This window comes from Lissotriton vulgaris, chromosome 1_2 (assembly GCF_964263255.1).
Source record: "Lissotriton vulgaris chromosome 1_2, aLisVul1.2, whole genome shotgun sequence".
In the NCBI taxonomy this organism is placed as follows: domain Eukaryota; kingdom Metazoa; phylum Chordata; class Amphibia; order Caudata; family Salamandridae; genus Lissotriton; species Lissotriton vulgaris.
Window position 1 is genome coordinate 31,827,563 of NC_141686.1, and position 14,850 is coordinate 31,842,412.

The 14,850-nt window shown below is 44.0% G+C and overlaps 1 protein-coding gene across 3 annotated transcripts in view; it reads right to left on the reverse strand.

Moving 5' to 3' along the window:
- Nucleotides 1–2,108: 2,108 nt before the first annotated feature.
- BICD1 (BICD cargo adaptor 1) overlaps nt 2,109–14,850 on the reverse strand; it is an 808,512-nt gene continuing 795,770 nt past the window's right edge. For all 3 annotated transcript variants that reach the window (XM_086952776.1, XM_086952778.1, XM_086952777.1), the window contains exon 9: nt 2,109–6,004. Coding sequence is in view for 2 of the 3 variants with exons in the window: in XM_086952778.1 (XP_086808904.1) it covers nt 5,914–6,004 (91 nt within the window). In the remaining variant the exon portion in view is untranslated. The remainder of the gene's footprint in view (nt 6,005–14,850) is intronic.

The window sequence follows — 14,850 nt, forward strand, 5'->3', positions numbered from 1 at the left end:
TCAATCATTTGTAAAGCGCACTGCATACCCGTGAGGGTCTCAAGGCGCTGGGGGGGGGGGGGCGCTACTGATCGAACAGCCAGGTCTTGAATAGCCTCCTGAAGGACAGCAGGTCTTGGGTCTGTCATAGGCTCAGAGGGAGGGTGTTCCATATCTTGGCGGCGAGGTGGGAGAAGGATCTCCCACCGGTGGTTGTTCTTCGGATGCACGGGACGGTCGCGAGTGAGAGGTCAGCGGAGCGTAGCTGATGGTTGGGGATGTAGAAGAAGAGCCGTCTGTTGAGGTAGGTTGGGCCAGTCTTGTGGTGTGCCTTGTGTGCGTGGGTGAGGAGCTTCAAGGATATCTTCTTGTTGACAGGGAGCCAGTGCAGGTTTCTCAGGTGGGGTGATGTGGCCGTGCCATAGTACGTCGAGGATCAGTCATGCCGAGGTGTTTTGGATGCGTTGTAGTTGTTTGAGAGCTTGGTCGGGGCTCCCGCGTAGAGGGCGTTTCCGTAGTCGAGTCTGCTGCTGATGAGGGCCTGGGTGACTGTCTTTCTTGTATCTGTCGGGATCCATCTGTAGATCTTGCGGAGCATTAGGAGGGTGTTGAAGGAGGAGAAGGAGACGGACTTGACTTGCTTGGTCATTGAGTCGAGGATGATTCCCAGGTTGTGTGCGTGGTCGGTCGGTGTCGGGGCTGCCCCCAGTGCCGTCGGCCACCAGGAGTCATCCTAGGCTGAAGGGTTGGAGCTAAGGATGAGGACCTCCGTCTTGCCCGAGTTCAGCTTCAGGCAGCTGGTCTTCATCCAGTCGGCGATGGCCTTCATTCCTTCGTGGAGGTTGGCTTTGGCGGTGATGGGGTCCTTGGTGAGGGAGAGGATCAGCTGAGTGTCGTCGGCGTAGGAGATTATGTTGAGGTTGTGCTGACGGGCTACGTGTGCGAGCGGGCCATGTACATTTTGAACAGCGTTGGGCTGAGGGAGGATCCCTGGGGTACTCTGCTGTACCGATAGGGCTGAAGCTCTATGTAGTGAGGTCTCAGGTGATCCTATATGCCAGGAGAAGCCACAGTGAACAGATTGCCATACAGAGTAGACTGTAGCCCATGCATGGTGAAGTGCAGCCGACCCCTTATGCCAGAAGGGTCAGCTGTAAAAGAATCTACTTGACCAGTCGGGTTGAAGCCTGTGTGCAGTAGAGGTACGGTGAGCCTGAATGCCAAAGGGGATCACCTGTACCAGCAAGGAGTGTGGAGAGAAACAAATGACCTACCCTGCCAGAAGTAGCCGTGAATAGCCTCTGGTGGCTGCGGATCTACTACAGCATGTGAGGAACTCAAGGACCACCCAGCACAGCCAGCCTGGGCAGCATGCATTGAATTCACCTGCATGAGCTGATGTATGACTGATTTCGGGTCAGTCGGCCCTGGGGTATCTTGTTTGCTGCATAGTTATTCGGCGCTGGAACACTTTTGACGTTAATGTAGAGTTGCAGTGGACTCTTGAGACTTGGACAAATAGCAGGGCTTACCCTGGTGAAAGGGGAATAACCACTATCGCTAGAGAGAGGAGGAGCACAGGAAACTGCCTATGAAACACTGGAGCCCCAACCTCACGGGGACTGTCCAATTGTTTGTGAATGTTGTAGTTACTTTGTATTAATTGGGATAAAATGAAATACTTCTCCTTTTTCTTAAAAATTAGTATTTGGCTGCATGACAATTTATTACTGCTGCTTATGCCTATATTTTGAGTTGTGAGCCTGTATTCACCACTTGCATCTACCTCCCCCGCTATCCTCAGTGTAAAGTACCAAAGGGGAACTTGGACAGTTGCTCTGGATCCTTAGTAAGGGCTGGCTCCGGGAAATCAGGAGTAAAGGACTTCAGCCTCATTGGCTGGTCCCAGTAACTCCTGCTTGCCCCGTGGCCCCCTGAAAGGTGTTCTTACACTTTTTAAATCACTTTCAAATACATTGTGTGCAATGTGACACAAATGTAATAATGAAATTCCTATCTTCAATCTATGTCATGCCCACTGTTTTTATTTGTAAATTAATGGAATATAAATTCTCAGACTTGAAAACATTTACGATCCTTCAAAGCAATGAAATGATCCAGAAACCATTTGAAAACACATTTATTTCTGTGTTACATAATATTGTTTTTAAATTGATTGTACATTATGAAAGATTGCTAAAGAATGTATGTCTGGGTGTACAACTTATATCAGTGCAATAGGTCAGATTTCCTACATTTGTTTTAGAAATGACAATTGAAAATTATACAGTGTAAAACATACATAATTAAATTTGTATTAAGAGGCATGAAAGTCAAATCAGCATCCAGTGCTTGGCCGGCAGGTTTGAGCATGCACACATCTTATGCGGTGATACTCATATGCATATTGTAAGTTGATTTGGGATGCCTTTTCGGTTATCTGGGAATAAAATAATCTACAAATACAACAAAAGTGTATTGCATACTGCATTGCTCAATAATTATTGTGCCTGATTTTAAAAGAGGTCATGTAAGAAAACAATATACCTGTGCTAGGACATTTTCACTGAGAGTTGCACTAAAGCTTAGGAACAAATAGCAAAAAATGCTTTTTTCATTATGTATAGTTTTTTATATTGTACTTTTCTAGAACACGACCCAAATGTAACCATTCTTTTGGTAGATTGGATAATTTCTTTCAATAACTCTCTATTTTTGGGACAATAATTTATTTGTCATGAAGGCTAATTATACTTATTCAGTGACCATTTTAGTTTAACATAGCTTTCCATCTGTTATTACGAAACAAAATCATATAAATGACTTGTCATACTTCCGCCCAAGTGTGTGTTGACCATAATAAAAAACTTCATGCAAAACTCGTAATTCTGCGACCAAATAGATTTGTCAGTAGATGTGTTCCTGTTCTTATTTGACAGATTTTCTGTAGCAATTTTGTCTGCTCATAAAACTCAAATTAAACCAGTCACAAATTGTGAAACACTTCAAGTTCTCCATTGCAATTAAGTAGGTTTTCGGTGCTTGGTGGGCCAAGTCACTCACTCTACTGAATTTCAAAGAAACGGTTTTGATAATAGCTAATAATATCAAGAAAATTAATTTAACAATCACTGTTCAAAATGATTGCATTAAGATATGATGGCCAATCATGGGTGTTTGCATCATGAAAATGAATGTTATTAAAACTGGTAGATATAGAACTGTATGAAACGTATTTCCAACACTTTCCACTTCTGGTCTGCAAGTGTGGCACCATTGCTTGTAGGAAAGTTCTTACATTTAACCCCTTCGATGCTCATGACAACCGTTCCGTCATGAGCCCATTGGCTCATTAGAACGTTCAGCACTGCGCAGGAATCTGCGCCGCGCTGATGAGGTTAATTCTTAGGTCCTCTTTGTTTATAAATTGGGGTTTACCTGGAACTAGGGCAGGTTTGCTATATGGTTTATGTTAATAATGTATGACTTTTCCTTTTCTTACACTGTTATATACTGTTAAAGAATTGTTCACACTTTTCTATCAAAAAGGCAATGGTGATTGTCATTTTTAAACACATTTTCAATATGTATGTTATTTGTATTGAAATTGTAACCCATGTGTCTGGTTTACGTTTGAGGCAACATCTTATAGACTAGTTATTTCTACAACAGGGTCCTTGATTTAGGGAACATAGCAAGTGGATAACATAAAATCAGTTTGAATGCTCAAGAAACCCAAGGCAAATCAACTACTTTCTGTCCCATCTCTGTATTAATGACAAAGAGTGACTGTACCATTTTTGTAATTGCATATTATTCTTTTGAGGTGTTGGTGAATTGGAAGGTTTACACCATGCATGAAACATTGCACTTTCTATGCTTTTCTCTTTTGCAGCAGAAAAACAAGGATACATATTTTGAAGTTAATCACTGGAAAAGTGAGCAAGTAACTAAGTGTTCACTGTCTGCACCATGGAGGCTGTAATAGGCTTATTAAGACATTATCAAGGCACATTTTATAGTAATGTCAGAAATACCATTGAAAAATATTTTAGGCATATTCATGAAAAAAAGTGAAATCTTGACAAGCAAGAGAAGGTATTCACATTTCTTCCCACTTGCTGACTGACAACAAATGTTATCTGATATATTTACCATAATTCCAACTGCAAGATTATCTCAAAGTTAATCAAAGATCTATTCATTGGTTAGGAAAATCCTAGTAAATTCAGCACAGCATAGTTAAACATTTGCTCTGGTGCTATGGATGGAGTTTAGGTACTTAAAAGTATCATGAGTACATAGTATTAGGTTGACAGAGACACATGGTGCATAATGTCATTGACAATACAATTTTAAGTCTCACCTCCCAAGAGTTTTAATGAGCAATTCCAGCACACGCTTGTGTTTAGTCATCGTTGAAACAACACTGACTAACTGTCCACAAGTAAGGCCTTATACTAGTGTACTAGATTTAAGAGATGAACACAGAATTTCACAATACCACAAAAATCTCACACTAAAAGTTTTAACATCTCTTTTCCACCAAAGACATAGAGGAACATTGCCTTTTAAGAACTTTGGGACTCACTACATCAATCAGCACAGTCTAGATTTTGCACCAAGCATATAAAGCCCAGGCATGAAAATGTTATTGCCAAGAAATCACCAAACAGGTAAATTCGAACATATATAGATTGATACTTCAATATCCAAGTGTCTCTATGGAGCAATTTGGCCAATACTGTTTAATCTTTTCTTTCTATGTTCAAGAATTACTGACCTAACAAATGGTCATTCTCAGCGTATAATGGACCTCCAAACTAGAAGTATAGGCCAAACAACCAGAAGGACACAAAGGGAAGTAGAAGTAAATTCTCTGTCATGGTGCCATCTCCAACAATACATAATGGATCTCTTTACCAGTAGTCACAAATAACACGTTATTGACTTTAAAAGCTACCACTGATTAGCAATAGCATATTTCTAAATTGGAAGCAGGTGTGATTAACGCCTTGAGATGGGTGTAATCCCTAATCCAAAGTTTCAACTTCTGCAAAATTATAGTAAATAAAAGAAGCATCCAGCGGCGACTAAAAAAAATCAAATGCAAATGTATGCATTTTACTAATTGTTTAATATCTTTACATTTAGTAAAGAGCATCGTTGTAGAACTGCAACAAAAGCAGCAGCTGCATTACTGTTAATGGCAGATAAGTGCATAATTATATCAGTGCAGCATCACTGGAATACAAAGGCATTTGTTATATTTCCAGTTCATCTTACTTTCAACATTTTGTGCAATAGAAATGGCGAAAACCCAGTCATCTTTGTAAGCTTTGTAGTGAACGCTAAAATAGGCTGAAAACTATTGTTCACTGAGCTCTGTCAGAATGTCCATAAATTGATAAATACATTCAACTTAACTGTTATGAAATAAACAAACTGCATTTAAAATAATGCAAATAGTGGTACAAAATAAAATAATAAATAACTATCATGCTTTAATAAAACAGAAACAAAAATATACCGTTGAAATAAATTCGTATCGCTGACCTCGGAAACATGGAAAAAAATTGTTCATAACAGATATGTTGGACAATGTCTGGTGCAACACTGTGTATCAGAGCTGAAGTTTAGCCACTGCCCAGACATTTTTTTGTCCATCTTTGTTATGTATCTGTAACCACAAAGTTTGTAGGAAAACTGTAAAAAGAATCTCCTTGATACTTTGGCTCTGTGCTTTGTGTACTTCATCTCAACCTTCTCTCCGTGGTTACCAGACATGCTGTTGCGTCAATCCCCAACTCGCCATTGGAACCTTGGTGAAGGAGTGCCCAGGCCTAGAGCCCTTATTGCCAGACCACATAGCACCGGTGTTGTGAACTGTTGCCAGTTGCCACTTTGTCAGTTCTTTCACATGTCACCAGAAGGTTATGGGCAAGGAGGAGTGTTGGAGAGACAGTTGAGAGGGGCACACGGAGAGCTGGAATGTGGCATCTCTTCCTGCAGAGCTACATCAGGACTGAAAAACAGAGAAAAAGGAAGAAAAACACTATAAAAAATATATGCGCATGACTCACTGAAGCACGTGCATTACAAACTGAGCTGTGCACACATGGATATTGTCTTGGTGCAAGTGAGAAATTGTACAGCAAAGGTCCATTAACTACACAGGACATAATGCTGTTTTTATTTAAGTTCCATTTTTTGGTATCTGCAATTATTAAAACATCTGTTTGCATGTGCATTTTTCGAAAAGTCTCTCTTACGATGTTGTCCATATATACACACAAAAGTCACTTTTGTCCAAATGCTACAAATTGAAAGCTCAATAATTTATGTGCAATCTTTTGTGGGCAAATAGTTTGCTTCTTCAGACCGTTAATGACATCATAACTTTAACTCAAATTATGCACATTTAAATGTACATTAAAATGTTTAAATTGTTTTAGCAAGAAAAACTTTCCAAGGCTTCTCTTGATAACATCTTGATAGAATCAACACACTTGATAACATCACTAGGATAATATTATCCATGTGACAATGTCACTGTCAGATCCAGTTTCAATCCAGTCCTTATACATATAATGTCCCTGCATGAATTTACGTATCACAAGATAAGAACATATTTGTGGAAAAATGCTTTCCAATATTTCTCTGTCCTATGAAAATATCTCACACTTTAAAACATCAGCAGGGTAACCTTCAATCTGATGATGTCACTGTGAGATCCAATATTAATCCAGAAACTCTTTATCCCTGTTCTTTATGACAAGTTGTATACCAGATTTATTAATCACACATATCTGGTGCTACCATTTGCAAACTTGAATATAAATATATATATACATAAATATATATATATATATATATAAATATATATATATATATATATATATATATATATATATATATATATATATATATATATATATACGTACATATATATATTTGTTTTAAAACAAAGGCTAAAGTGACGTTATAGTTAGGTGAAAATGTCAGTTTAGATGTAACATTTAAAAATTTTAAAAACACTGACCAGTTATAGTTATTTCAAGTAAATATAACTTGCTCTCCCACCATCTACATTTTCACTGTAATTATATCAGTTCAGTTGTAATCAGTAATGTTAACAATAATGTCACAGAACATGTCACGAGTGTTGTAATATGTGGGGTCCTTAGCAGTGTATGGTTAGGGCGCAAGTTATATTTACTTGAAATAACTGTAACTTTCGGATTTCAGATTTATTTTTTGTTTAAAATGATATGTTTAAACCGATATCTCTACTAACTATAACAACACTTTAATCTTTGTTTTTTTAGTTACTTTTTGAAGGTTTTTTTGCGCAAAGAAAGATATTATTACCATACATAACTTTAACCCTGCTTTAACATTCATTTTTTTCAGTATATTTCTAGGGGTCTTTTAATGTAGAGTAATATTTTATTACCAAACAGAAGGGCCAATTCTATGCTGTTAACCGCTGCGACCATGCCCTGCGTCCAACCCCCGCAGGGAGCCAATGCCCCTCTGCACATGACCTTTGCTTTTTCGTGGCAAACACAGCACACTCAGGGCTGACCCCTTTTAAAAAACAAACAAATCTGATACTGTGGGTGTCCTGTGGGAGCCAGCATTGCCCCCTGCTGTCCCATGGGGTTTCCCCAGAAGTCCAAGGGGCTGTGCTGGCTACCACGTGACACCATCAAATCCAGGAAAACTCAAAACAAATATATTCTTTCAATCTGGCCCTAGGATGGGACCCTCTGGGACCCACCAGAAGGTTCAGGGGTTAATGGTACCCCTATCTTGTCCCCTTATACCTTTTTTAAAAAAATATTCTGGACTCAGGGCCTGTGTCCCTGTGTCTTGAAATGGCAGCAGCAGCATTTATGGTCATTTTGCGGCTAACCAATCAGAACATGAGCTCCCGAGGAGTTTGCAGGAATGAGTTGACCGGTGGGAAAAAAGCCTTCTTGGCCAATCTGACTGCTCTGATATATGAATTTGCATGATCACAGGACTCTTGCAAGCTTCCCATGAACCAATCTGTCCTGATAGATCTAGATTTCTGCCAAAGTTAGTGTTCAGCAGTTTTAACTGCATTGTTGTTAATTTTCTTATTTAAAACTGCATGGGGAAATTGTGTTTCTCTGCCTTTTGTTGACTGATCACCCAAAACTTTCCAGGAAAGAGATGAGGTGAATGACATTTTGGGGGGGGGGGGGAAGTTGGGTGTGTGGTTTCACCAGGCAGCAAGATATCCGCTCTTTAGAGGACTCTACCATCCAGACTTATAATCCATCAGTTATTTGGTCCTTACAGGGGTTACCCATGCCAGCTATCGCCTACACAGGATCCCTTACCCTGCCTGTGCTGCCTGATTCCCGCCGTTCTGCCTCCTAAGTGATAGTGGTGTGGCCCGCAGCGTGGGATAGAGCCAGGCAGAGTATGATGCCCCCAGTGACGGGCGTATAGCCTGCTGCAGGCAACCCTACATTTTTGGGCTGCTGGTGGCTGCCCTCCATGCTTTGGGGGGCTCGCCTGTGATGGGACAGATTGCCGTATAAGGACAATTGGTGCCCGACTGGGTGTGGAGGCTCTGGTGCAGGCACAGGCCCACATCTACTGAGGCCTGTGTGATGGGGCATTTTTTGCTACATCGCAGGGTTGCCTGCGGGGCTCAGTGCTACCACCTCACCAGTTCTTGGACAATGCTGTCACCTGTTGACAGGTCTCGGCAGCACCATACGGGGTCGGCTCGAAAGCAGCCGTGTGTCTGACATCGGCTCCCCAGACCGAGAGCACCGCTGTGGGTATGCGGCCCTGTGGCGCATCATGAGGCCTTGGCTCCAGGGGTGGTTCTGAGGTTGTGTAGTGCCAGATGTCCCACACCCTTGTGATGGTGAAATGGGCCCCTGCCCTGTATTCTTCCAACGCCATCCATTGCCTGCGTACCTTCTGTGACCCTGTCCTGCTCTCCCACCAGCCATTGCCTTGTGTGCAGCCAGACCTTGTTATTACATCTACTGGGCTCTGAATGAGCAGCATGCTTGATGCTGTGTGTCGTGCCTTGTGGATGCTATCTGCTTGTTGTCCTTATACTCACCATGTGGCGTACTTCAGTGTGATACTCCCTCTGCAGAGACTGACTTCCCTTAGCTGCTGTCACAATGATCTTACCTTTCAGCTGGAGCAGAAGCTGACCAGCCCTTTGGGATTAGTCAGGTGGGCCAGTGGGCCTTGGTGGATATCCGGCTCCCTCTGATTTTGGACTGTTACTGTATGTAGCCTTTGCCAATCCTGAGCTATCCCCCTCCTCTGCTGCCCTGCTCGGTCACTCTGCAGTCCTGTGTGACAGGAGTGCACTGGATTATCATACCTAGGTGGCTGTTAGTTGTGAGTCCTAAGTAATCTCCTTGCTGAACATGCAATGGCTTACCCTCATCAGTTGCCTGCTGGGGCCTCCTTGACTAGGCCAGATCCCTGTGGCTGAGTCTGCTTGTGCCCCCTGGCATACTACTTGGTGGGGCTCTGCTGATCTCCATATTGGGCAGCACATTACACCACCGGACGTTCATCTCTGGCAGACAACGGCTGCTCACTCTGGACACCCTTGCTGGTGGCTTAGTGCACAACATATTCATCCCACAGCTGAGATCCTGCTCCTTGGTTGTCTTCCTCACTTGCAATGCAGCCATCGCCATGGGGAAACACGAGGCCAAGCAATCTAACCCTTCATTCGAAAGAAGACATCTTACCCGGCAGGCAGAGCAGGGCCAATGCTCGAGCCCACTGGATACCATTGGGAGGATAATAGCCCTCAGGATCTTGACCTCAGAGAAGTACTCATGGACGTAACGTCCAGTCTGAAAACAATAGATGCTTAACTTGAAATGCTCATCAGCCGTTTGAATAACATCAAACAATGTGTTGAAAAACTTGAAACCAGGCTCGATCTACTGGAAAACTGCGTCTCTGATGCAGATGACTTTCAAGCAGACTCCTAGGAGCATCCGTGGCACATGGACAAGGTTCTTGACCTCATTAAAGCTAAAAATGAGATTTGGAGGCAAGATCAAGTCGCAACAACCTCCGGATCACTGGGATTCCTGAATCCATTGCAATCTCCAAAATGGAAGACCTCATTGAGACCTTGTTGCACTACCTGTTTGGTGAAGGATTGTCCATGGTCTTCATAGTTGGGCATGCCCCTCGTTCTCTTGGCCCTTAACCACCCCTGGGAAGTGACTGCTCCCCAACAGTTGCCCGTCTGCTCAACTACAGAGACTGCGATGCAGTCCAGTGACTGGCAAGAGAGCATGGTGTGATCCAATACCAAGGCAACAATCTCTGCTTTTCCCCCAACTTTACATTGTCTTTACAGCTGGCTCGCTGCTACTGCCTGTTAAGAAACCTCTTCAAAAGGCGGATATACCCTACGCCCTCCTGTACCTGGCCAGGCTGGAGGTCTCTTTCGAAAGCAAGACTCACTTCTTTACGTATGCAAAATCTGCTCTCAAATTTGCCAAACATTCGGTCAAGGACCATCAGTCCCCTAGGGGATTGCCCAATGACTCAGAGGAAACTCACCTTGGCGAAATGACAGCTCTGTTGCTGCCTTGACCCACTGTCATCTTCGACACCACTCGCAAGTTTTGGGGGGTTTGTTTTTCATAGCTATCACTTGTCTGTAACATGCAGTGAGCCTCAGACCTGATCCCTTTGCTGTATATGTTTTCATACAATTACGAGCGATCACACTCCTACAACTTTATCGTTTGCCCTTTTGACTCTTTGTTCAGCGACTCTGCCAACCATTGTAGGGCTGTACGTTTGGTGTTTCCCTGGCCCATGGGATGATTCCCGCTTTGTTTTGTTATGGGGAAGAAATTGTCGGGTTGGGGGTGGGACTAGGTTTCTCAAGCTAGTTTCAGGGTTGGAGTGGGGGGGGGGTGGTCTGGGCGGTTGCCTTGTTACTCTCTATTCCCTCAGATCTTTTCCCTTAGGTACTGCCATGGACTGTACTTGTCTTTGCCCATGCCTGCTCATTCTACATCGCACTGCACACGCCCTGCATGTTCACCTCCCCTCCAATGAAGATGACACAGTCACCTTGAATTGCTTTATCTGGTAAAATCGAGGCATCACACCTTTCTCACCCGATACAACGTTGACATTTGTTTCCTACAAGAGATCCACATACAAAATCCTTTGTCCCCCTGCTTTGTGCAACCGGTGGTGTGGGATGCCTACTCCAATTATGCCAGAGGTGTATCGATTCTGCTGCACAGGGGACTTCCATGGCAATTGTCACACTCACTTATCGATCCAGATGGACGGTATCTCATACATGTGGGTTTTTCCTGCACCGGCAGCTAGTGATATTGGCTGCCATTTATGGCCGTAATAGTGACAACTTATGGACTGGGGGCTCTTGCCATCCTCTGCAGGTGAGACTTTAATGCTGTGTTGGATGACGGGCTGGACTGCTCTGGCACCTCTAGATGCTTACACCTTCAGGCTACCACAATGCTTTACACAATAGTACACAACTATTGCCTCCAGGACGTATGACACCTTTCTCACCCCACTTTCGGGAAGACACTTGTATAACTGCATTTTACAATGCTTGGTCTAGGATGGATTTTTGAATGGTCTCCAAGGATGTCCAGACCTGGGCGTCCAAGGTATCCCACCTGCCGTGCACCTTCTCGGTCCATGGCCCAGTCCTACTGATGCTTCAAATCCACCAGGTGACTCTCCGCGCCTTCACGTGGCGCTTACAGACCGGAGTGCTGCAAGATGCAGTATTTCGGGAGGATATCCAAAAAGAAATCATAGAATACTTTGCATAGAATGTAAGTTTGGTTGAATTGCCTTATGTGCTGTGCAAGGCTTCTTAAGACATAATATAAGCTGCTTGCATCGCAATGCAATTAGGGGTCTTGAAGGCTATCCATGGATCCCCCAACACGGCTTGAGCAGGATATTAGGGCTAAAGAGCATCAATATTTCCAATACAAGGACACTGCCTTGCTATACCTATTTCGGAGACAAGATGTTGGAGCTTAAGAAGGAAGCCCTCTGCGAGACTCGCTTCCTGCATTGTGACGCAGAGGCCCAATGGTACGGGGAGGGTGACAGGCCAGGTAGAACCCTTGTGGGTCTCCTGAGGAACCTACGTGCATCTAGCTATATAGCCGAGCTCTTTGACTCCGATTCTAACTATGCAATTGATGTCTTCCTTCAATGCCCAGTTTTATACTACCACTTTGATTCTCTGCAGGACCGAGCTGCATGAGTACTTTACTACTATACAACTGCTATGGCTGGACCGTGCTCACCATGCGGATCTTGACTCCCCAATCACTAAGGAGGAAATAGAGCAGGCTATCAGCGTCCTTCCAGGAGACAAGGCATCATGCATTGATGGGCTCACCACCACCTTTTACAAGGAGTTTTTCTCTCTGCTGGCCCCACACTTACTAGTAATGTTTCAAAACTCCTTGTATACGGACTCGCTGCCACCCTCGCTGCAGGGAGCAGTCAGAATCACAATTCTCAAACTGGACAAACCTGCTGACAATTGTGATTCATACAGACCTCTTTCCCTCATCAATGTGGACAATAAAATATTTGCTAAGGTACTGACCAATTGACTATTACCCCTCTTGCCAATGATTGTGAGACCTGATCAATCAGGCGTTATTCCTGGCCACTCTGTTGCATAACCCCCATTACATTTTCGCGGTTATGCACCACCTTGATCCCAGGTATCCGCTGTGGCCACTCTACTTGAACCCACAAAAACGTTTGACTATCTTGAATAGGCATATTGCTTTCCTCTTTTGGTGCGGCTTGGCTTGAGCCCACGTTTCATCAAACTTATAAACCTCCCATACAAGCCTTCCACCACTTGAGTGCACCTTAATGGGCTCACATCCGATCCTTTCCCAGTTAGATGGCAGGGGTGCTCGCTATTACCATTACTCTTTGCCATCACTATGGAACTCCTGGGGGCAAGACTTCTACAATTTCAATTAGATAGGGTTATTGGCTTCACTACATGAGGCCTAGAGGTCTTGATGGACGTGGAGAGCATCCCCCTATATGCATGTAATCCAGGTGACAATCTGGCCCCGTTGACACATGAGGTTGTGCGGTTTGGTGGCTATGCTGGTATCCAAGTGAACTGGGCTATATCCATACTTTTTCCTCTTACAGACAACATACGCCCCTTGCCCACTGAATACCCCCTGAAGTAGGCAGATTAACCAGTGTCATACCTAGATATATGGCTGTGTCGTGATCCAGAAGAACTTTGGCGCATAAACTATGGTTGTGCAATTGCCGGGCTTGAGGACAGTCACAGAATACCCATGTAGTTAAAGTGACTGCTTTTACTAGCTGGCTGTATTGCAATTGCAAAGATGGCCATCCTTCGCAAATTCATCTACCTATTCCTAAACGTCCCCCTCCCTCTCACGTCACTGTCCCTCAAGCTCTTACAGTCCAACTTGGTGACTTTGACATGGGTGGGTAGACAGCTGCTCCCACCCCACTGTTTGAGCAGGGCAGACTGGGGTGCCAGACATGACGCTATATGCTTAATACACCCAAGCCCAGTTCCTCCACTACTGGCTTTACCCTACCCTGTTTCTGCCCAATATGGTAGTTGACGGGGATTGAGGACTGAAGAGAAGCTCTTGTTGACACTGGCTAGTGTAGATTTGAGATTTTATGAAAATGTATATATTTACAAGTCTGCAATATTTGGCCCTTACAGACCTTATTGTATTTACCATACAAAGAGCCTAAGGCTGAAAATAATATGTTATGTTATGTTATATAGTTTTATAACACACACAGGTACTCCGAGGAGTGTCCTGGCACGAAACCAGGAGGAGTTGCCAAGCTAACACTAGGTGAAAAGGTAGGATTTTAGATGTTTCTTGAAGGCCAAAGGGTCTTGGGTATCGCGGAGTGAAAAAGGAAGGGCATTCCAAGCTTGGGCGGCTTTCACGGCAAGGAAACAGCCGCCCAGCCTGTGACAAATGAAGCAGAGCACTTTAGCTAAAAGAAGTGCTGATGAGCGTAATTGTCTCAGCGGGACATAGAAGGAAAACCGCTTCCGTAAGTAGGTGGGCCATAACCATGGAGGGCACGATGGGCAATGACAAGGGATTTAAATGTGACCCATTCAGCAACGGGAAGCCAGTGCAGTGAGCGTAGATGTTCGCGCACGCTACACCTGTTGGAAATTCGAAATAGAAAAGCCTGGCGGCCGCATTTTGGACCACCTGAAGTTTATTCAATGCGTAACCCGGGATACCAACATACAAAGCGTTGGCGTAATCCAAGCGGGAGAGAATCAAAGCGCGGATGAACGTCTCTTTCACAGGCCTAGGAAGAAGAGGGAGCAATCTCTTTTAAGGACGCCAAAACAGCTGACTGAGAGCTTCTTAACCTGGGTGGAAAAGAATAAATTGTCTGCGAACCACACTCCCAGATTCTTAGCGGATTTCCCATTAGAATTCGGTAGGGGAAACCCAGAAGGCCAGATCGAATCCCTGAAACCAGGGAGGAAATTGCCATAAAGGAGAATCTCCGACTTGTCTACGTTACATTTGCGTTGTGCGGCAGCAAGCCACTGAAAACCGAAGACAAGCAGTGGTGGGCAGAGGATACAGAGTCTGAGTCCTGTTCCCAGGTAAAGAGGAGCTGGGTGTCATCTGCGTAAGCAATCACCTTAGCCCCCAAGTCCACGGCCAAGTAGACCAGAGGAGAGACAAGAGATGTTAAAGAGAAGGGGGCTAAGGGAAGACCCCTGCGTGACCCCTGAGGCGATAGGCTGCGGTGCTG